Source organism: Cynoglossus semilaevis, chromosome 4 (genome assembly GCF_000523025.1).
Source record: "Cynoglossus semilaevis isolate Cse_v1.0 chromosome 4, Cse_v1.0, whole genome shotgun sequence".
Lineage (NCBI taxonomy): Eukaryota > Metazoa > Chordata > Actinopteri > Pleuronectiformes > Cynoglossidae > Cynoglossus > Cynoglossus semilaevis.
In genome coordinates, this window is record NC_024310.1 from 4,812,637 (window position 1) to 4,836,783 (window position 24,147).

General features: G+C 40.0%; 1 protein-coding gene across 5 annotated transcripts in view; it reads left to right on the forward strand.

Annotated features, from left to right (window-relative positions):
• The window catches only part of brip1 (BRCA1 interacting helicase 1), a 64,044-nt gene that overhangs the window by 19,772 nt on the left and 20,125 nt on the right, over positions 1 to 24,147 (forward strand). For 4 of the 5 annotated variants that reach the window (XM_008308679.3, XM_008308681.3, XM_025055019.1 and 1 more), the window contains exons 17-25: positions 2,129 to 2,241; positions 2,413 to 2,495; positions 2,630 to 2,950; positions 3,718 to 4,425; positions 6,158 to 6,379; positions 6,648 to 6,721; positions 6,811 to 6,889; positions 6,987 to 7,199; positions 7,431 to 7,573. In XM_008308679.3, the coding sequence (XP_008306901.1) occupies positions 2,129 to 2,241; positions 2,413 to 2,495; positions 2,630 to 2,950; positions 3,718 to 4,425; positions 6,158 to 6,379; positions 6,648 to 6,721; positions 6,811 to 6,889; positions 6,987 to 7,199; positions 7,431 to 7,573 (1,956 nt within the window). Of the gene's footprint in view, positions 1 to 2,128; positions 2,242 to 2,412; positions 2,496 to 2,629; positions 2,951 to 3,717; positions 4,426 to 6,157; positions 6,380 to 6,647; positions 6,722 to 6,810; positions 6,890 to 6,986; positions 7,200 to 7,430; positions 7,574 to 22,656; positions 22,894 to 24,147 lie in introns of those variants that run through there. The other variant, XM_008308684.3, reaches the window with a different exon arrangement.

Sequence of the window (24,147 nt, forward strand, 5' to 3'; positions counted from 1 at the left end):
GTGAGCATGTGAAGAATTGCGCGGGAATGCCGTTGAGTTCACGGCCATTGTTAAGCAGGAGGGAATGATGGATGCTCCAGGCAGACTCGGAACTCTGTACATGTGGCTTCATCATCAGACACTGAAGGAATGCAGGGTAATAGATGATTGCTGCCTGTCAGCACCACAGGCCAGCTCCGTAAAACGTACACTGATTTTTGCTTATGTAGAATTAAGAGATTTTCTTAATAAAATAAAACAAAACAAAGCTAATTCATTTTAGTTTGCTTGTCGTTTCATCTGCGTCTTGTACAATATTTGCAAATCACAGATTTTAATATTTCCCTCCTAATGTTTCTGATTTTAGAAGAAACATGACAGGTGCAGATTAATCAAGTTGAGTGTCTTTTAGCTGCTTTTCTCCAGGGATGGTCACCGGCCCACTCCAGTGGAAATTGTATCCTCAGTAACAAAGGGATGCAGTCATGTCATAATGGAGCAGTCTCTTAGGTTTCACCTGTGATCAATGACACAAACACATTGGGTTGTATGAGAGCAAAGAAAGAAACTGTATAATCTTAGCATTGCCCTCGATGTGTGCACAGAAACGTCAGTACTGAGTGTTTATGGCTTTATTTGGACTCATGAGTCTATGAGGGTCTCAGGGTTCTGTTTCAATGTAATGATATACGTGTATAACTAATAGCACTGTGTGTACTTAAAGGCAGCTATGAAAAATGCTTTAACAAAAGAATACTCTCATTTACAAATGGTTTGGGTGGATGTTTCTTCATGTACAGAATCCAGTGACTAAAATATCAAATCTTAACCACCATTGGCATTTTGTCCTACCCACACATGGACACTGTGTTCCAAGCTGGCCACTCAGCTGTCACCTTGCTGCCCATGTAGCAAATGAGGCGCTCAGCAATCTTGGTGACAGACAGAAGACGTCCTGGTGTGCCACGGGCGTGCACGCTGTCACTGATGCACACACACACACAGACACAGTGTAAAATATAGCTCAGGCAGATGCATTCATCTGTGAATCATCTGCTGGTGTAGCATGTTTTTTTTTTTGGGGATAAACAGGTAGCTGTGGATAACAGAGCTAAAACAACCGGGTGATCACTTGACCTTTGAAATGCAATGGCTGGTGGTTTCTTGCACATTTAATAGTTTTGCTAGAAGCCAGAATTGAACTTTTTCACATATGCAAACTGTCATGTTGGATTGGATGGTGACATGGACCTGAGCGAGGATGTGATAGCTCTGAAAGCTCTGAAATGGACTGTGATCACATTTAGATGACACTGTCAACTGGAGGCTACTGTCCTCTCTGTCTAATCTGTGGGTTTGGAAGTGGATGTTGGTGTCTCTGGTGTCTCATACGCTGACATACATCGCACCACAAAAACTATAACTCCTCTGGTGTCTCACACGCTGACATACATCGCACCACAAAAACGGCAACGTTTAGAAGATCGTTTTTTATAGTTAAAAGCCATGATTATGCAGACGTTCTGCACTTCTCTTGTGGCTTCATTGAACAAACTCACTTTCTTTAAATCATGTCATGAAACACTTCAAGTGTCAATTTCCAGTGGTCTTTCAATGCCTGCTTATGGGTGTAGGAGATCAGACTGGTCACAGTTGAGCCGGTTGGGGTACTTGAGGTAACAGGAGGCACCTGCCATGACGTCCAGTGGCTCAGGGCAAACACACGGTACCTGTCAAATGCAGTTAGAGCTCCTCCAGCAAACGGCCCTTCCTGGCATCCAGTCAGACAGCTGCTGAACTTTTCACATGTCAATTCTGAAAGGTTACTGCTAAAACCAGCGGTGACAGATCTAAATGGATGGATGCCTTTCTGGCATTTTTGTGCAGGGATGCTTCATGTCACCTAGACTACCTTGCCTGTCCCCTGTGTGGACCCAACTTAGTCTCTTAGCCATCAGACAGATTTTTAAACCAAAAGCATGTTTATCTGTTTCTTAAATGTAGGTGATGAAATTGCAACATCAAAATATTACCAATAAATTGTTTATCTTAAAACAGTCATAGAGCAATGTCCATGTCTCATGTATTGTTTTTTTGTGATGTTGATGAGGAATAAAATTAAAATGTCCTTTTTTATCTGTGTTTTCAGGTTGAACTTAAGATGAAATACAATGACCAGCACTGCAAGTCCAGAGGTCTTTTACCAGGTCATCGCTGGTATGAGATTCAAGCCTACAGAGCCTTAAACCAGGCCCTTGGGAGGTGAATGTCTGCTTTTGAGGGGGATTTTAGTCATAAGTTTTATGTCTGGATTTGATTTTTGTAAAAGTAGTTCCAGTGATCCTATTGTATCATTGGAGAAGTGGCATGAAATATATTTTACATTTTCAATCAAATGACCAATTACACCACCTACTGTACATTATTTTCCAGGTGTATCCGCCATAGGAAAGACTGGGGCGCTCTGATTCTAGTGGACGACCGCTTCAGGAACAATCCTAATAAATACATCACAGGTAAGTTATTCATGAGCTGAGCCGCCACCTTTGAGCTACAAGCACTCCTGACTTGAACACTAGATGGCAATAGTTATCCATTGAAAGACCAAGCTGAGGGACTGCCTCTGACATGTCCTTCTGTTTAATCTCAGGTCTCTCCAAATGGGTTCGCCAGCTTGTCCAACATCATGACACCTACAGCAATGCCATGCAGTCTCTGGTGGCATTCTCTCAGCTGCAGCAGAGCACAGACACGGTCCCTGCAGACAGTCAGACCGGCTGCTGCACTGACTCATCCCAAAAGCATCAGTTCACGATAGATTTGGATGGAGAAGGTCTGTCCCAGGTCCCCCTGCCCAGGACACCTGTCAGATGTGAGAAACCGAAGCCTGACCCTTTGCAGAACAAAAACCTTCCCACAGCCAAACCATGTTCTTCAACACAGTTTAAAACAGAACAAAATGGACGCCCAGGTGAGATGCTCTGAAGTTTATATGTTTTACCTAAAATAAAGCAAGTGACCATTATGTCTCTGATCATCAAGTGCAGAGACAAGTTGAATCCAGCATTCATTGTGACATGAAATAAGTCAATCAGTGACCCAGTAAAAGGTCTCTGATGTGTGTTTTTTATTGTGTATGTGTTTGTTTGCTTTAAAAAGGAAATGGCTATCTAAATAGCACCAAATACTTTACTGTACTCATACTGGGTCCCAGTGAAACATGGGTAAATGCTAAAGGGTCTATGGGTATGATGACATTAGCACAGGGAACTATGCAGGGATGACATGTTTCAGCATTGTCTTGGTGCTGCTCCCTTTGTCTGTGGAGGTCAGGGCAAGGTTGAGTTCTGTGCGGCTGATAAGGGCGGTAGAGGGACAGACGCCCTCTCTTCTCCTTCATAGTTGGAGGGGGGTGTTGGGGGCAGGGGCCATGGGATCAGTTGAGTGGCTTGCCTCATTACTGTAAGGTCTTTTGCATGCCTGAGTGGCGCTGGAGCGAGCTGATGAGCAGATGTTGGACTGTTGCTTTTAATTAAATCCCCTTGACTTTTGTTTGGGTTATATTGAGCGTAATTTTGGCATCTATACGTTTCCTCTTAAAAACAGCCTTGACAGACATCTGTCTGTACACTTTTATGTTCTGTCTCAACATAAATGTTTGACTGTTTTGTCGTTGTTATTTTTGCTATTTAAAATTCCACAGATAATTTAACACTTATTTCTGTTTCCTTTACACAGACCTATTAAAGTCACCAAACTCCCTCTCTGATCAGACGAGAACAACTCAGTCTTTGTTTCACATTTTCACCTCCACCCCAATTAACAACTGTTTCAAGAAGGCTATCTTCAAAGCGAAACCATCCAGTGATTCCAGTTGTCACCTCGAGGCAGCTAATCATCCTGAGAACCAGGAGAAAGAGCAGATCACCTCTCCACACAGGACTGAGGCTGAGGTGTCTTGTCTTCAACAAGAGGACAGAGGCGCCTCTAATGAAATTAAAGTGGAACCAGACAGTCTGGCTCTGGGGCCATCTTCAATAACAGAACCTCCTAGGTGCGAAAGTGAAGCACCCTCAGCAGACAATCCAGAGGAAGATGACGATCAGACCCTCTTCTGTACTCCAGAGCTGTTTGACGGAGAAGGAGATGAGACCAGTGAAGAGACAGAAATAAAGGCTGAGCCACCTGCTGTGATAGGTTCAGAACCACTTCTTAACTCTTTGCAGGTTCAGGGCCGTGGGCAAACCTCTGACTCTGATAGACAGGGTGATAATTCAGCCAGTGAGGAGAGTAAGAAGAGCACAGAGCTGCCGCAGGGACACGTAGAAGGGACAAAAGAACAGAAGCAGTGTGAGGACACAGAGCAGGTGGTTAACCACAGCCAATCGCACAGTAGACTCCGCAGACTGTCCAGGTCCAGACAGAAACCTCCCTCAACCCAAGCAGGTAACTAACTGCGGAAATTGAACAAACGCTGTGACCTTATCAAAATAAGTCACATGTCAGAGTACAAACAAAGACTGCATAGCCGTGTATGATGGGAAATGTTTTACGCACAACACGTGCCCTAATTTCTTATTTCAAATTATTTGATATGAACACTTTATTTTCATTCCACTAGCACTACGAATACGTTTGGGGTTTTTTATTTTAAACAAAGTGGATATTAGAAGAAACCTAAAATCCCATTCTTGCCTTGGAGCAGTGGCTCACACACCCCAGAACTTCATCACGCTGCCTCCCCCAATCAGCTGCACATGCAAAATCATCTCATGGCCCTTAAAGCCTCCGCTCAGTTAACACGTAACTGGCCAACATTGACTCAGGCTGCGGCACTGATTGAATGTGAGGTTCATCAAATCATTAAAATGCAAACGCCAAGTCATCAGCAGATGTCACGCTATCGTTCAGTTGTTTTTTATGATGTGTACGTTCTGACCGTAGCACTTTACACACTTGAGGTTAAACACGCCTGATTGGACCTAACAAACAGCGATGGTTTTCCACTTGTAATTATGTGCTTCAGTCATTAGTGAGATGAGTGTGTGGTTCCACACTGGTTTGACTGTCACAGAACTCATTCATGCAAATTATTTTAATCACAATAAAAAATAATAATTTTAGCTCTTTGTATTTATTTGTTTTCTAGCCCGAATGCATCTCACTGACATAGATGCTAATGTAACTGATGGTTCACACGAAATAGCTGATAATTGTCAGACAAGAACATTTAACCAACTAATGTTTTTGTTAGATTACATTAGATTAGATTGAACTTTAATATATATATATATATATATATATATATATATATATATATATATATATATATATATATGTATGTAAACATGATGTTGATTTAATCTTTGACCTTTATTCTGTTGACCTTTTTCTGGAATGGTAAGGTAAAGGTTCTGCATGCTCAGTATGTATGTGTAGTAATCAGCTATGATGGGTCAACGTGATTGGCTGACAGTCGGGTGATTGAATCAAGTTGGTGGTAAATGCAGAATCATCAAACAAGGTAAGTTGAAGAGAGACGGAGGAATTAGATTAAACCTGATTATACTGATGTGATTTGTCTCGTTACAGCGTAAACTTGGCCACTGTGTGATTTCCTTAGACTGACAGAGTGGACAAGTGTTCATTTAGTGCCTTTCTTTGCTCATCAACTGCCCCCCTGAGACCCTCATGTCTGTCATTGTGCATGGACTACTCGTTAACATCATCAAAGCAGGGTGTAGAGAGTCCTGCAAATGTGTCTCTTAAGCTCTTAACAGACAACCTGCCACTGGAAGACTGAGTAATGACCGTAAATGGTTCAATTTTTGCCCATTTGACTAATTCTGCTGCTAATCCCAAATCACTGACGTTACACCAAGGATACATCAGGCCAAACAAAGAAAACCTTGGTAAAAAAAAAAAAAAGGTCAATTGACATTCTGAAATCTTACAAATTTTATTTATTGATTTCCTAAAACTGGATTCTTCACAGAGATGGAGTGGGAGCAAAACTTGGCAGTAAGCTTTACATACAGTAAAACAGGAAATTAAACCACCTGCAATCTTTTTACTGATTGATCATTCTTCTACTGTGTGGCCTCTTGAGTTGCATTAATGTCAGCTATTTGTTTTGCAGACTTGTTTCCTTAATATATGACCTCATTTTAATTGACAGGTGCAGGCTGTGACTTTGAGAGTGTAGATAGAGTGACCTGTGTGAAGGGTGAACCACAGAGCAGCCAGAGGAGGACGACCGAGGTCAGAGAGGATCATGACCTAAAGGTAGTGACTGTAAATGTGAAGAGCAGGGCTTCCAGAATCAGAGGCAGGAGAGTGCAGAGCCTCGGTTCAGACCTGGACAAAGAGAATGGCAGCAGGACAGGTCATCACTCTGAGGGTAACGTACAACGTGAGGCTGTTGAGACTGACGATTCAACACACTATCAATAAAACAGAAGATACCAGAAATACTTTTGCAAGTCGCCTTTCCAATGGTGTTGGAGCATAAATAGAAGTGGCTTTCTTTAAGTTTGCATTTACCTTTGCTATTGTTGTCTGCTGTAGCTAAGTAGTTTAGTTTAATTTTTACTTTTGGTAATTTTGCTCCTATGCTATTCAGCTAACTTTAAATAAAACCTCAAATCTCACTTTGTCTTTCACTGAAGTGATAAATGTGCAGAGGAATTCCAAGAAAACACGCAGAAGATGTACCAAAGCGTCAGCAAAAGAAAAGGAAAGAGTCAGCAACATCTCACTTTATTTGTAGCAAATGAGTGATAGTCCATGACACACGGAACATTTGTTTTTGTTTTTTTGTTTTCCCCACAGACAGTGAAAGAGCAGACTCCATGCTGTGTGGGACTCTACTGCAGTATGTGTGAAACAGAACTTCTCCCTGATGCACTTAGTAAATCTTTGTTTCTTCACCACAGTTAACAACAATAACTAATCAACATCACTTAAATCTACACTTAATTAATTCTTGCTGTGGCCTCTTTGTTTAGGGTCACTTCGATGGGATGCACGTGACTTTGGAAATCTAACCTCTCTGAGTAGCGAACTGTGGCGTCAGCCTGCATCAGCCACCAAACACTGCCAGTGTCAGACAGAACCATCATCTCTACACGGTTCAGACACACTCCTGCTTGTACAAAGTCCTGCTTCTCTAAAGGCCTTGAGAGCAGCCCTGGAACCTTACTGGGATAACAGGTTACCAGGTGAGATTAAACACCTGTTGGTGACAGTTTTGTTGGACATTAGGAAAAAGTGGGTTTATCCTTAGACCAGTGAGTTTGCACCAAATTGCACAGAAGTGAGAATAAATATTGAGAACCAAATTTGAGGCAAAAGTTGATACTCACTGAAATAATGATAAAAACATTTGTGGCTGAGGATATCATATCATTGAGCCATTTCTGAAGTTTGTTTCTCTCTGCTTGTTCTTGCAGCATATAACGCCCTGTGGAACAGTCAGGACTGCTCCGTCAGCAGATTCATGCAGTGTAAAGTCTGCGTGTCCCAAAGATCTGCTTCATCCACAGCTTTAATGGCAGCAGAGACGCAGTACCCAGAAGACAGGTCTAAAGATCAGGTAAAAACCTGCTTTGTGTAAATGTAGGAAAAGGGTTGATTTATTTATCTTTGATGTTAACTTCTGGAAAAATCCTCAGTCTTTCTAATCTTTACCTTTGTATATGATGTCTATGAAGTGTTCAAAGACCCTCCTCTTTGAACACCTGCATCATTTGTGGTAACAAGATTCTCACAGTAGAGTAGGATTTCAACACTGCCGGGGTTTCCAGCTCATGGATGAGTTAAAGGAAGATTAAGACAATTTCCCCAGTCATGTTTGCAGTTGTTTGCCTATGGAAAAAGTCATAAAGATAGCCGTTTTTGTCGGGCAGATGAAAATAAGTAGCTTTAATGTAAGGTTAGTTTTCTTTAAATAATAATTATTAGCCTTGACATTAAGGCCTGTTGCACTACTTAAGCACACTTCTGACCTCACCGCATATAAAGCTGTATGGTGCGGCGTGCTGATGTCATCAAGCAGCCTCCCATTACAGCTCTGTTGTCTGTTTGTTTCTTGTAAACACTAACTTGTGCAACGTGAACACATGTTGTGCCAAGAGGCCCTCGTTGATCAATATCCACTGCTCCCCTATAATCTGACGTACAGTCGTAACTGAACACGGTGGCACTACAATTTAGTGCAGTTTCACAGCTTCGACTGGTTTGAGCTGGTTCCACGGCCTCGATGAATTGTTAATCCTCCAGCTTCCCTTCAAAGACAGGGTTTACAGACAGGACATGTCTCTGTGCTGCCAGTAACTGTTCACCACTGCTTAGTGTTTGATTAACACTAAATCTTGTCCTTTTTTTTAATTTTTAAAGGATAAACACCTATGGCACATAGGTTTTCTAAACACATCTATTGTAAGGGATCCTCCATGTAGCCGTTAATTAATCCTGCCTCTCTAATCCCATTCCTACACCAGTCAAAATAATTACAGTTTCCAGGAGTGTCTGTCTCGCAGTAACTGTATCGTGTTTTTGTTCCAGTAGAGTTGTAAAGGTCAGTCACTGTTGGGATTATTACTGTGGCCCGGCAGATTAAAAAGATTAACCCCGGTGGACCCTGTAACTTAAGGTCAACTACTACTTTCCAAACTTTCAAACCTAAATCACACTGTACCAATATAATCATGACAATTAAACAAATTTTTTATGTCATAGTATATAGGGAAAAGGTAAGAGTAAATACATAATTGCTTCAGTTATCAACGTATTGTTATTTAATAGTATAATAATAGTATAAAAATAAGGCACAGTTTATTACCCTATCTCTGGTAATTATGCTTGGTTATCATCAAAAAATGACAAAAATAATTTATATACTAATGATTATTTTATGGTATATTATATAATTTACCAGTAATTATTGCATTAAAATTATAATGTGATTACACATTACACATACAAAAATATTCTATAGAAATGAGGATCTGCTAAAGGCCTAAATGTCCCAGAATTTACATGAATAATAATATTTTTTATTTAATTGTATTAATAAAACAATCCAAAGTTATTTGAGTCTAGACTGTTGTAGAAACTTCACCTCTTGATTATGGACTTGTTTATGACAAAGCAAAGACATTTTGACCATCTGGTTAACAATGTGCTTCTAATCCCTCCATTTGTCATTTGTCTTTCTAGTAAACAGTCAGGTCTGCTTTTTTTTTTTTTCTCAAAGATCGCATGAGGCTTTTCATGTTCCTGCTGTTCCGCTGTGATTTTGACACACACCATGTTGCATGTGAAGCTTTGGAGTTCATCTGGGTGCAGTAAATTGCCAGACACCCAGGCTGCAGTTTGCATGCGTCAAAGTTACGCGGGTGCATGGCTGTCGGCATTGGGCTTGACGCTCTGCTAACAACTTTGCAGGCATTATGCAACAGCTTAACAGTTTAACAACTTTTATATTGACCCTGTCCTCTTCATCAGAACATTCTCAATACCTGCTATCAACTGTCTTTAAAAGTAAATCTCAATAGGATTTAACACAGAATCTGAATCATTTAATGGGAGAAATATAAATATGGAATGTAAACGAATGCGACCTTATTTGCAAAATAAAATGAAGAAAATCATAAAGGAAGAGTTAGAATCGATTAAATGTAAGTACAAAAACACAAATCTATTGCTTTATATTAAACTAAATAAACTGCCTTAATTGTGAAGCTTTTTGCAAATATTTAAAGAAATTGATTTCTGAGTCACACATAGAGTCTGATAGAGAGGAGTTGATCGGATCATGTGGTCGTGGAGGCTCTTTATTAATCTGTCTACTGGAACAGCTGTTAGAACTTGGCTGGAGTCGTAAGTTTGGAGCTCCTCGGATGATAAACCCCGATTTATTTCAGAGGGTCAGTGGAATTAGACACCTAATCTTCCTTTGTGGTTTTGTGAGTTGACTAATCTTGATATAGACATCCATTGTTTGGGCTCATCTTCATGTACTTACACCGTAAGCTGGGTAATACTATAAGTGTGATTGTGCCAGCCATTTGTCAGCTAAAAGCCTGATGCTCTTTTTGTTGTTCATACTGGGGTAAAGTCCCATCAGGGCGGCTTTAAGAATTAGTAATTAGCCATTTTTACATGTTCTGCAATAATAACCACAGGATGAGAAACTTTTAATCGGTTAAACTTTTGACCCTCAATGTGATTCGCTGAGCCAGTGCTAGGGTAATCAAGGCTTGGTTGTGTACGGTTCTTAACATTAACATTTCATTTTCTCTATGGCTCATATTTTCTTTCCTATTTAATCTATATATAATTTCCAATATTTCAATATATAAGTCCCTTCCTTCACTTACAGCAAGTAATTTAATTTCTTTTTACGAAGAGAAGATAGTAATTATTGATTTGTGAGCACAAATGTTGTCTTTGCCCAGTCAATATATTTAAACCTCTTACATGAGAGGAAGAAATAGAAAAGATTCTCTGGTCAACCAATCAATACAATTGATTGATGTAAGAGTTTTCTTAAATTCTCACTTTTCTCCCACAAGTACGTGATGGTCAGTGGCAGTACTTAAAGTAGTAAAGTACAGTAGTAAATATGATCATCTTAACTGTGGGACACAGATATAGACACATATAGTTATATATATATATATACATATATATATTAAAAATAATACTTAAATAAATATTGGGATATTAATAGTAATTATCAGTTCTGGATATTTTTTTTTATCATTATTTATTTATTTCCTGATTAAATCTGATTAATCCACAGCTGCCTTGTGTTTAGGTTCATTTTTAACCATTTAACTGACAGCCCTAGAAAGAATTTGCAGTGCAGTCTTGGATTGTAAGGGTGGACGGGCTTCTAACCAACCCACCTTTACCCCCTCCGCCCTAATTCTCCTCATCCTCCTGGAGCTGGCCTTCCAGCTGTTTCCAAAAAAAAAAATTTGCACACCAATTAAACACAGTCAGAGGAATTTATTGTGATTTGTTATTTTACAGTATTTTAAACTTCCCCTCCAGTTCCAACGCCTTACCACACGACTTCCCCTGAAGGATGATGTTTTTGGTCTGTTGATGCTCACACACGGCAGATGTGGGGAAACTCCCTCAGATACGCTTAAGCACTCCTGCATTTTCGAATCCCTCAGCAAATATTTCAGCAGTTCATGTAACCACTCACTCATCCCGGGCTAAATTCTCAGCTTTTCGCTCCTGAAATGATGGATCGGCTTTTTCTTTTTGACATCGTGTAGGTGAAAGATGACATATTAGTAGCTGTCAAAGCTGCTTGTCAAAAGGCTAAGTTATAGTTATAGTGTGTTGAAAAGTGGGAGGAGTGGGGCGGCTGTGCTGTTGGTGGTCCGACCTGAGTAAATATTACGTGTTTAGCTGCCGAGATCACAGCTTTAAAGTAAACCAGTGGAACATCTCTGTGACTCAGTGATGTAAATGAACGTAAGATTGGTCCATTTACCGTTGTCGTTTAAAAAATAACAACATGTAGTCCTCTAATTTAGGTTTACAAACACCACCCGCATTCATATGAATAATTAAGGAAAATCCCACCCCAGTGTTGACGGGAAGGTTCTTTGTTCTGGCCACTTAGTAGATTCTGAAGGTGATGACAGATAAGACTGTTTAACGAGTTTAGCTCTTCAAATCAAACAGGACACACTCAAAGTTTAATTCTGTGGAAACAGAGCTGAGAGCTTGTCCTGACTCATCACACTTTTCAAAGCCCGCTGGCACACCTCGCCGTGGGAATGACACTTCTCAACCCATCTTTGTTTAAACAGGATAATTCCACTTTCTCTCTGCTCTGTGTCGGGCATTCAGCAGTTTCTCTCATATTATAATGGAGCGCCGGCTCAATGCAAAAAAAAAAAAAGTAAAATAGGAGGTTCAGAAGTGTTGAATACAAGACGTGCCTTTTCCTCCAATTGAAGTTTGAATTAATCCGGTTTTGTTGTTGAAGGCTTGACTCGGAGGCGTAGACAGACAGACAACAATTGCGACACAGAATTGAGCTCTGTGAATTTCCCCTTCATGGTTTCTGCTCTGCATGTGTGTTTGGGTGGCCAGGTTTGTATAGGGCAGAACTGTTTTCTTAAGCAGATCGAAGAGCAGACAACAAAGGTTACATCGCTAGTACTTTTAGGTGTACCTTACAGACAACAGCTACTACTAGGGCTTGTACCAACAGTTTGATCCAAACAGTAACAATAATCATAGCTGTCAAAGTGCACGTGTTAATTACATCAGTATCATATCCCATAATTCCACTGCCCATCACCTTATCGCTGCTTTTATTGTTGCTAATTTTCGAGATATAGTTTTGCACATTTTTTGACTTTTTCCATATTAATAATTCCATCATTTGGATTAGGCACAAATACAAATGTATGAAAGACATAACACACTGTCATTTGTCTTTCCGTTCCAGCGAGATATATGTATACATAGAACATACATATAATATTAGGATTAACATCAAAGTGGGGGGCATGCCCTCTCTAGGGGCCATAGAGCTATTGCATTCGGGCCCAGCAGTTTACATTAATGTTGTGCTTTAAAAAAAGCTGGATGAGCTGAGCAATTATCTTTTCTAGAAAAGGGGGCGCTAGAGAAAAAGTTCTTGATAACTTAATAACCTTATTATAATTTAACTAGTAGGTGGTTCGACATCTTCCTATCGCTTTACTGATCCCGACATTCAACATCCCACACTTTGATGCTGCTCCTGAACAACACGGAGCTGACGAGGCGTATATCTGAGCACGCAGGTGTCCAGCAGAAACTGTCCTACTTTGGGACGTTTAATAGGAGTTTAGTCACACATCAGTGTTCACCCGCCTGTTCGTGTCAGAAAAACAAAAGCCACGGGCGTCCCTGCAGCACACAGCTGCTGAAGCAGGCGAGGCAACACCTCTAAAGCAAACAGACTTGCATGTGCTTTACAACAGCAGCATAATGCTCAGCCTTTGTCTCCTCCGCCCGCTGGTGCAGCTCCACAACAGGTGCTGCCCAAAGTTGTCTTTCTGATTTATTGTTTCTTCAGTTCCAAAGCCCATCTCTTTTCATATTTACCCTGCTGACTTTGTAGGTGACTTTCTCCAAATGTACTGAACAAACCTAAAAGCCTTTCAATTTGGCCATGAAAGGTTTCACAGAGCCGTTTGTTTGAGTGTGTTTGCGTGTATGTGTGTGTCTATGTTCACACTGGTGTTTGAGCTATAACTGTGATGTAAAGGACGGCGGTTTCTCAGTGAAGAGCATTCGAATATTTGCTAATACTATGACGCAAATACAACTCCTTATTCAATACTGGTGTACAGTGAGAGTATTGCTTTAATAGCTAAAGTTAAATATTATTATCTTCAGGATTGTGTTTTGTGTTTTGTGGCACTGTCTGTCAAGCACTGTCTCTTTGAATTGTTCCTTTGGGTTTTGTGGCACTGTCTCTTTGAATTGTTCCTTTGGGGCTGTAACTACTTTTAAATCCGTTATAGTGCTGACGATACGGGGCTGGACAATATTCAAAATCTATATCATTCTTTACATTTGTAATATTTATTTTTTTTATTTTTTTCATAATTTAAATACAGTTTTTTATGATACCACATGCTGTGGTCCTGCCACAATCCTCTTTCCTTGGTTTGAATTTTATCAATTTTTATGACTTTTGCGACTTGAATGCACTGGGCCCTACTGTACATATTGTACAGTCTACAGTCACACACTAACTTTAGAGAATGTCATTTTTCATTGGTGGAAAAAGAGCTTTGCATTATTGACTCCTTCATATCCAGCATAAATGTTTTTACAGTGCAAAAGTCATATACATTTTTTTAAACTTACATTTTTTAAGTCATTTTGACAGTTTGATAAGAATATATTAATGTAGAATCTACAATACTTACAAATATTTCTGCACCTGAAACCAGACAAGAGTAAAACCGTTCCCTATCAGAACTAGCATAAAGAATAGACCACTGTTTTTTCACTTTTTTCCAACCTTTTTTTCTTACCCTTAAAAGATAAAAATCTACAAATTAAATATACAAATTTTTAAAAGCCTGTGATGTGTCAGATTTTGACATAACGCAGATAAAAGGACATATGTTTTTGCCTGTGTCTGTCCTACTGTGACCTTCTACTTTTTTTCCCATTGTTTTTCTGTGATCCTGTTTTTACAGTCACTGTTTGCTCATACAGTGTGAAACTGGGAGGCCGACTGAGAAGATAAAAGGCTGTGCAGAAAAACGTGTCAGTAACTGCGAACTATGTTTAATCCCCTCACAGCAGCAGAGGTATACATCACTCAGTCATGTAGGTGGGAGAGGTGCAGCAGCAAATATCTAAAGCCACGGACTCATGAGAGTGCAAACACAATTATTGACAGAAGAACAAAGGGAGGTTTAAAGTGTAGTCCCATTTCAGCTGTGTGAAATTTCAGCCACGTACAGCATGCATGTATAAAGAGGGGTGGGCAGGTAAATAGGACAGAGCCCCTCGACCATCTCTCCATCTTTCTCTCCTCTCGTGATTTTCCAATCGTGACCCAGTTTCGGGGGAACAGAGGCCCCCGCACCCCTGCTGTGCTTACGACAGCTAGGTCTCCACTTAATAGGGCAGCCTTCACTCCTGTGTGCGTGCATCAGTGTACACTGATCATGGGGTAACTTCGTAATCCTTTTTCTGTGACACGAAGGTGTTGCAGACATGCTGTCTTTGCCTTTGCCCACCTCCTGCTTGAGTCTTTAAGCCTGGTTACCCTCCACACGCTGCCCTGCAGAGAATCAAGTCTCTGCTGTTTGTCTTACTCACTGTGAACAGATCGGGGCACTGTTTACCTACACAAGCTGCACCGACTCCTGTCATTAAACCACTATGCTGGATCTCACTAGATTTTTACCCTGTCATCTGTTTGGTCGTTATAAATGATGTCACATCTTTTTTCTTGAACGTTTTCTGCTCATCAAATCTTTGCAAAGTGAGCAGAGGTGACCCCCTCCCCCCAACTCTCTTGTTTTGTTTGCTTTTATTTTGCACTTCACCACCTAAAATACATTTAAAACAGTGATACAAGTGATACAAAGTCCAATGTTATGACACCAGTGTCTTCTGAGCCTAAACCAATATGAGTATCCCTGCTGAAGATGCATTACCAACATGAGTTAGCAGAAAAGTCTGTTCACTTTGTTCAGTGCCCCCATCCAGTCAGGGCTTGTTCTAAAGCCATTTACTATTATGGCATTGCTTGAGTCCAGTGCATAAACATTTAGAGACAGATTATAGCCAGAGCACTGTGTGTTGCTCAGGGTACCACTGGGTCAACATGTGAGCAGAGATGACATCAGCAGTGCTGCAACATCGCTCCTAGTCTCCTAGAACTTCTAATTGCTCGGCTTTGATTTTGTCTCAACTTAGTGTCTGTTTGTTTAACTGACAAAGGGCGGCGGTGATGACACAATGTCACGCTCATTGAAAATATTGTTAAAATTTTGTTTTATGTGACAGTTTAACAGCTCCATGTTGACACACGCAGTTACGTATTAAAAGCTTCACTTTCACACGCAGAGAAACATATCCCAGTCAGCCTCAGTAGTCTGTGCTCTTTAGTCAATGATGTCTGGACATTTGTAAGATTTAACGATAATATATTTGTATCTTTTTAAGTGGATATACTGTTAAAATTCTGTCCACATCGTGTTTGTGGACAGGATGCAGGAGGTTCTCTGAAGAGTTCCTCTAATCAACTGGCTCCCAAACTTCTGTAGATGGGACTATTGTTGAGACCGCCCACAACCCAACCCATTTCAAACAATTAAATTCATACAAAAAAATGCTTTTCTCATTAAATAAAAAAAAGATTACAAATCATTGCAATTCCCCCCTGAGATTCACACATTGGGATATGTATTGGTACGATTATATAAATTAATTTATGTAGCCTAATTGCGATAGCTCCACGCCACCCTTAGGTGTAATAATTGTAAACATGCCACACTTCCCCAGTAAAAGACATTACAAAGTTGTGATTAATGTACGGTCCGTGTTCGCGATCTGCATGACAAAAATGATAACTAATATAGCTAAGCGTGTCAACTGTGAGGCGCACAAACCAAACATGGATTTTCCAAAATAAACATGTCACCTAACAATCTGATCTCCACTCGCTCTCACCTTGTAAACACACACTCTATGACCTGGCAGCAGGACAAACATGCAGAAGCAACAAGAACAGGCTGCAGAGAAAACAAGGGAGTGGAGCTGCTGCCCCTCAGGCGGTGGAGGAGTGTGTGTGCCGTGGAGAGCGCTCCATCTCTCTCTCCTTTTCAGTTTGGACTGTAGGCACATATTTGCTTGTCTGTCTGCGTGTGTATGTTTGCACATGGGTATGAATAAAAGTGCGATGTTTGCTCTTGGAGTCTGCTTGACAGCTGTCTCTCAGAGGAAACTCCATTCTGAGGGGTTTGCACTGGGTGCAAATGGAGAAACACGCTTTGAAAAAGAGCAGAGCAGTCGTTCATTTGTAGTGAAAAAGAATGACAGATGATTTGAACATCACATTGTGTTAATCGGACATTTTTTAAATGACTATACTGTAGTTAAGAGTGGTTGAGTGAACCGTCCAGGGTGAACCTCGTCCAGTGACTGCTGAGATTGGATCCAACCTCCTTTGACCTTACAAATAATTAATATTTTTACTTATAAAGCTCTAGGACACTGATCATCAACTAGTGACCCATGGGCCAAATCCAGCCCATCGAACTGTCGTCTCCAGCTTCTAAAATTGTGAGGGTCAAAGACAAAATATTGTGTGGTCCTCTCTGTTAAAAAAATACATTTATTTTGAGTGTCCATCCCCCAAGGTGTCAGTTCAGAAAACGTCTAGGATATAAATGAGTCGATTTCTTATTCTAACACTAGAATTCTGTTTTATTCTTATTTTGTTCCTTACTAAATAAAAGATGATGACAGTGATTAGGTCAGGATCACTGAGAAACCATAGGTGAGAACTTCTTCTACCCTAAACTAAACAACATGCTGCAGTTTCCTCAACTATTATGGATATCTGAACACAGGAGGTCTCCCCTTTTCTGTTTCTGTTACTTTTGCAGGTGATATAAAACTAACATGAGATTGTTTAGAGAGGGATTAAGAGCTGTGAAGTCAGTCAGACAAAACAGGATGTTGTAAGAGAGCATCGTCACTCCAGAATATTCCACACAGATGGGCATAATTGAAAGTGTATGTCCCTGAAGGGCAGTACAATTTATTAAAAACTTTTGGGCGTTATAGTTGAACCTTTTCTGGTTTACCTCTAGATAATGTTTTAGTAGAAATAGCGCCACCTGTGTACTGAATTTTGTGAATATTTCACTGAGATTTTATGTGTTTATTCACGACATCATTCATTTACCTGTTCTAGTTATAGTTGTGCCTCATCATGACTCCTGCAAATGACTCCTGCAAATGTCTTTCTTTAAACGGCTTTTAATCCTCGCAGGTCATAAAGAGGTTATCAGAAACTGTCACCTAATTTGAACTGCAAAGCACATTGGGATTTGACTGTATATACCCTGCTGATTTCTAAACAATCATCTACTCTAACTCAGTTGAGGGACCATGTGTTTGGTTTAGTGGATGTAAATATTGCTCCCATTGTTTAGTTTAGTGGATGTAAATATTGCTCCCATCACCAGTGCTTGTCTTGATCTTCATCTACATGTCCAGGCCCAGGCACTTATCTCTGAGGATGCGTTCTGCGCACTACACCTCAGGGAACCTTCCCTCAGACCAGTACAGTTCTGCAGACGCACCGTCTTGTTAACTTCCTGATTGCGTAATTGAATTAGGATGTTGTTTATGCTATCACAGATGTTGCTGGTCATTGCGTGGTCCATGTGTGCCAGGGAGATCAGGTCCAGCGATAACCAACTATTTGAGCAATTAGACGTTTCCTCACGTGACACGCTCTTTCATCTACCCCTTTTCTTTTAAGTAATTGTGTCGTTTAAAACTTAAACACGTGTGAAATCTGGTCACTTCTTCTTTCTTTGGCCAGTTATAAGACAGTATGAAAAAGCGTGTTTGGACAAACAAATGTCTCTTTTTTTAAATTTATATTATCAGGGCAGATATGGAGGATGCCATCACCCACCCTTCCTGTCCCTGGTGATGACAATCGCTGCACTTGTTTTTCCCTCACTGCCTCTTGATAGAAGGCGAGGGCTACAAGACGAGACACCAAACAAACACTTGAGTTGATAAAGGACAGAAGGCTGAAGAATAGACAGGTCAATCTGGGATCTTAGAAACTTCTCTGAATACTTAAGTTTAGTTATACTTGTATTATTTTCTCCTCTCGTCCTGTCAGTGTTTCATTGTTGTCACAATCCTTGGAGGAGCTGTTTGGGAACACGTTATTTGTGTGATTTCCAATCCAACATAAGGAGATCACCTTTTAAATACCCTTTCAAACGGCTACGCTAACAGGATGTATGACCCCTTCTTTAGCCTTCGCCCCAGTCAACCTGGCAGCACTGCGTTAAGTAGACACCTGATTTGATGGCCGGGCTTTGGCAGATCGTCACAGCCTGAGCTCAGAGGGGATGAGCCACAAATCACAGGCTAAGACTCTTAAGAGTTAGGGCTAAGAACTTAAATCCGTACATTTACCTTTTCTTACCTGTGCAAAGTCCTCTTACTGTATTCTCGGAAAGCAGGATATAGGCTAATAGTCATGTCTCCTGGAAAAGTAATCCAACACCTGCTGTAGGGACACCTCGGGTTAAACCGGAAGGTCAAGGTCAGGTTTTGACATCTCACTTATTTTAACCAGAATACATTGTTAAAACAAATATTGTCTGTAGTAAGCACTTAGAATGAGAGTAAATGGAAAGAAATCAATGAAGGTCATTTCAGGTAGGACCGTGTCACAATTTGTCAAAAGACAAAATGATTGTCTTCTAATCATAGACTTTATGTTATAAAATTCATTATTTAGGCAAACACTGAATGTCCTGATCAGTGTATTCTATCAAATGACCATTAGAGGGCAATTACACAGATTTATGGGCAGCATTATAAGAAAATGTATTAGATAGTTGTCAAAAAAAATTATATATGAACACAATTGATATATAATATATTTAAAAATAAGAACATGGCTGTACATGTGTGTATGTATGTGTGTGTGGATGTACGCATAGCTATACTTTATGAGGACATATATATTTATATATTTATATATAAATATATATATTTATAGTATATTGAAGTGATATAGAGTAGCTGGACTGAGCAGGAGTTTAGACCAAACTCTGTCAGAGACCAGTCTTTTCCCAAAGTCTAAGCTGCCAAACTCTGTCAGTGACCAGTCTTTTCCCAAAGTCTAAGCTGTATGATGGGATGCAGCCGGTGGACTCTGACAGCAGGACACCTGTCTCTACTGTCCTCTCTGTCACGCTCACACAGACCCATGAAGAGACGGGGGTGCAGAGGGTGGAGGGTGGGAGCAGTATATCAGTGTTATCTTCCCATACTCAGTATTCACATGGAAGTGGACCAGATGTATTAGACAGAAGGAAAATAGCATTGTTTTTAACCCTTGAGTTCGAGTGTGTAAAGAAAACACACTGAGGCTTAAAAGACAATTTTAATACAGTCAAATTTAATTTTTGATTCAGAATCCCCTTCTTCTCTTGTGTAACTTCCTGTTCAGACTGATTCAAGTCACTTCCTGCATGCAGCCCATAACTTTGCATGTCCACTTAGCATTGACACTATCGTTCCACATAGGGTGTAGTAAAATGCAGGAACATGTTTCATACGTTCCAATCATGGGCCACAAGTGGGGTGTGCAGAACGATGAACCTGGCCGTCCTGCACCTCCCTGTCCTGCCGACCTTTCTTTAGATACTTAATCACCTTTATCAGGATTGTCCCTCCTCCAGCTAACCTGCCCATCGGCAGCATGTGATCCCCATAAACCGCACTAAATACTTGATCCTCACCGGGCCGACAGCTAAAGACACAGCTCCAAGGAGCCAGGAGCTTAGAGCATTGTGATTACAGACTTATCTGAGGACGAACGTCTTAGAGGGATATATGTGACCGCTTTGGCCTGTGAATCCCACCTTTCCTTGGCCGTGTTGGACTGTAGTCAAAGAGGCAAAGAGTCATACTGCATACTGTTGCCTGCATCCAGCCTTTTTTTAAAGACTAGCATCCAGTTTGATATATTATAATATAATAGGTCTTTTAAAATACAATCAATAAATAGAAAAATAAATTATCAATATTGACAAAGATTTAATGAATATGTGTTTGTTACATTGCGTTTAAAAATTGAATGAATATGTGTTTGTTACATTGCGTTGGCAAATCGTACAAAAATAAAATATTTTATTATTGTAGGAATAACTAATAAATGGACTCTGCAGACTCTGTTTGCCATAAGTCAAATGTCATATGCTCCACCTCTGACATTTGAGCGGCCTGGAAGTCTGTTGTGTTGTGACACATTTCAACCAGTAGAGGGTGGAGGTGCTCCAGGGGAATCTCTCCACATCACGTCTTTGCATACCAATGTTTTCAGTTGCACGTCTCCTCAGGCTTTTCCTACTGCATGTGAGCACCGCTGCTATCAGTTCTCTTCACTTTGGTTTCAAGTGATTCATAAGAGTCACGTAGCTGTGAGGAATCTCATTGGAGACGGTGCTTGGTGTCTTGGTGCTTGTATAAGAGCTAGTTATTGAAAAGCCACCGGGCTACAATTGAAGAAGGGTATATATAAGGGGGTTAAAAGAGAATAGTTTTGCTCTTTATACAGTATGTCTCAATCAAGTTTATTATAAACAGTTATTTTTTTCAAGCTCTTTACTAACATGGAAATGTCTTTATATATCTATAATATAATATAATATCGTTATCTATATCTATAATATATTATTGAAGACTGTAGTACATGTGTGACATTTTAGGTTGGTCAGCACAGTTTTTTTTTTAATTTCTCCAAATCTTGAAACCCATAAAGTGTTAATTTCATAGAATCACAGGCTCTGACATCACTTACTGGCTTAATATGTGTGTAAGAACACATTTGGATGGCTGTTAGACGACTGATTTATGGACCTCTTGATCATCCTTCTTTCTGAGTAATTTTAAAGTGGATGTCATTAATATTATCAACGTATGAACTAGCTCTTATGTACAGCACATGTAAAAATCCCACTGACTAGTCTTCAGTGATCAATGAAAACATGTTTCACTCAAACATTTTCATTACCCCAAACTAGAATCATGGGTGAGTTTTTCCATCACAAACTTCCTGGAATCGTGGGTGAGTTTTTCCATCACAAACTTCCCAGAGATGCTTCCAATTAGTAACTCATCTAGGGATAGTCAGAGCAGGACATTTGTGGTGTTGTGTACGTGTGATTTTGCACATCTCCCTAACATGAGTCTTTGTTTATTTGTTTGTTTTGGTTCCACACAAACATTCTTGTAAAACCACCAATTCAAAAGCAACACTTGATTTTTCTGTGTGTTTCCCTGCTGACATCAGCGCTGAAGGGTTTGTCTGATATAAAAATTAGTTTTCTGGTGTCGTAATGGTAAATAATTCACAGATGTTTCACTCTAAAAGTACTTTGAAATGTTGTGATACAAACAGCATTTGCTTCGTTTTATGCTGCAGCTGTAAGTTTGAACAAGGGACACAAACACAGTTAAAGTCCCCCCTCACCCAAGTGAGAGGTTTAATGTCCTGGCCCAATCCTCCAGCATCTCACTCTATTGTCCACTCTAGGTCATCCATCTGCTAGTACTATGCTGCTGGCTTCCCTCAAAACAATAAGTCGGTAAATCAAGAGGAGTTAAAGCAAAAAAAAACCCAAAACACCTCAGCATGTCTCGGTTTCGTAATTCCACAATGTCGCCCCACGCCCGTGTCGGTGAATGATAACCTCAGAAATGCCAAATGAGAAAATCCCCCGACTCTCCTTGTCTTTTTCTTCCCCATCTTATCTTTTTGCATGTGGATCAAATAAAAAATTATTCACTAATTGACTATTTACAAGGCTCCAGAAAAGCCCTAATGGACTTGATATTAAATCCCCCCCAGATATTTAAAGTGTCTTTTTGGAGCAGCTTGCCGAAAAAGTAAGCCATTTCTTTTCTTTTTTTACAAGATAGCTAACTTAAGCCCCTCTGTGAGTCAAAATGGGCCAGCCAAGCCTAAGCGGCTGTTACGTGGGATTATGGGAGGACATTAAGGAAGGGTTGTACGATGTTGTGGAGAGAGAAACGGCCAGATTCCCACTCAATGACTTCCAGATGGACTAAAAAACACAAGGTTCTCTTAGTGGAGATACTTACTAGGCTCGGTTAAAATGTGCTCCATGAGGGGCTTATACCTAGCTTCTTTATAATGAGAATGACCCGGGTTTTATGTGGAAATTTAAGTAACATAAATTTCAGTCAGTGCCTGCCTGGCGTTTCAAAGCAATTTTTTTTAACCAAATCTACACTCTTTAGAACTAAAGCCAGAGATTGTTGATGTATCACTGTGTGTTTTATTAATGAACCTATTTTTATACAACAACAACATTTTTTGCGTTTCAACAGATTTGGCTGAATCCAGATGCCGTCTTCTGTTGTTCTCTCATCCATGTCATGGACTGAACCCCAAACACAATTAAAATGCTTTCTCATGCATTGTACTCATGGCCTCAAATACTAAGTACAAAACCTTTGAAAAATGGCCTGATGTTTTGTGCATGTAAATCTAATCCCACATTGTCTTTACAACCTTCTTTAAAACACACATTTTTATTCCTGCATGTGTGGATGGTTTTTTTGTCTGTGGACTAATAAAAAAATTTATTTTTAAAACTGAACCGTATTTTTTAAACCTTATATATATTTATATATATATATAATATATATAGAACATTTTAGCTTAATAAACAGCTCAATAGTAAACACACGTGTCACACACCTGTGTGATACAAGTAAGTACACACACCAAACTTTCTGGTGTTGATGTTACGGTTCTGTTGTACAGCGTTATTTTTTTACCTGTACTTTTTCCAACTTCAATCGCTCATCTAAGCAAACTTAGCCGTGCGGTTCACTCTGGATGCTAATCCTGGGTCTACGGCATTAAATTCCTTTACTGTCCATCCTGAACATCTCTCTGTGAGTTATGAGAGTTTCAAGAATGCGTAGGACTGTACATGGAAATCCAGGCAGAAGTTCTATTTGTCCTTCAAGACTTTACCATATATGAACATTTTGTCTATGGTTTTAACGCGTGTGCTTCAGCAGACTTTTTTTTTTCTCATTCCAAGCCTTTTCATTAAGTGCGGTATTACAATTAAATAGTCAACGTTAGCCCATTTTCTCCCTAATTTGAGTCCAGGCATTTGCCGAGTGTGTGTACAGTCTATGTTATTGCAAGAAAAGAGAAACTCAACTCCTCATAGCTGATAAGCATCTGTGTTTTGTTGTTGTCATTCTGCTGTAGCTCTGCATACATAGCATCTGTCTGATGATGCTTTGCTGACATTGACGTGTAGCTCTCAGGGAAGGGTCTGCAGTGGCCACTGAGGGAGTGATGGAGAAAGAGGTGCTGACATGAACCAGGACCTGGCCATCAGCATAACTCATGATCTAATAATTCTCCCTGTGAGTGAAAGCAGTGCCCTGTACACTGAGGTACTCGTCCTCCTGTCTCCACATTCTTTCTGTAACAAATTGGCGCTGTATTGACTTGTAATTGCAGACCCTTCCATTATTTCTTTGTGCAGATTTTTGTCAAATTGGACAGTTAACTGCATTTTCCCCTGGTGGACAAACAAGTGTATTGCTAGCGCGTTAAAACTGAAGAAGTCTCTTGAATGATGAGTGAACCAAATGTTACCAGTTGTCAGTAAATATCAAATTTGTGCAATACGTTCCCACTCAAAATCTCGTAACTTATACAATATTTTGATTTTTGATTTTATAACTTATACAATATTTTGATTTTTTTTCCCCCTGCGATGTCTCAAATGCCTCACAGCCAATCAACGCACAGCATAACACCTGATGACATAAATAATGTCATCGCTCATC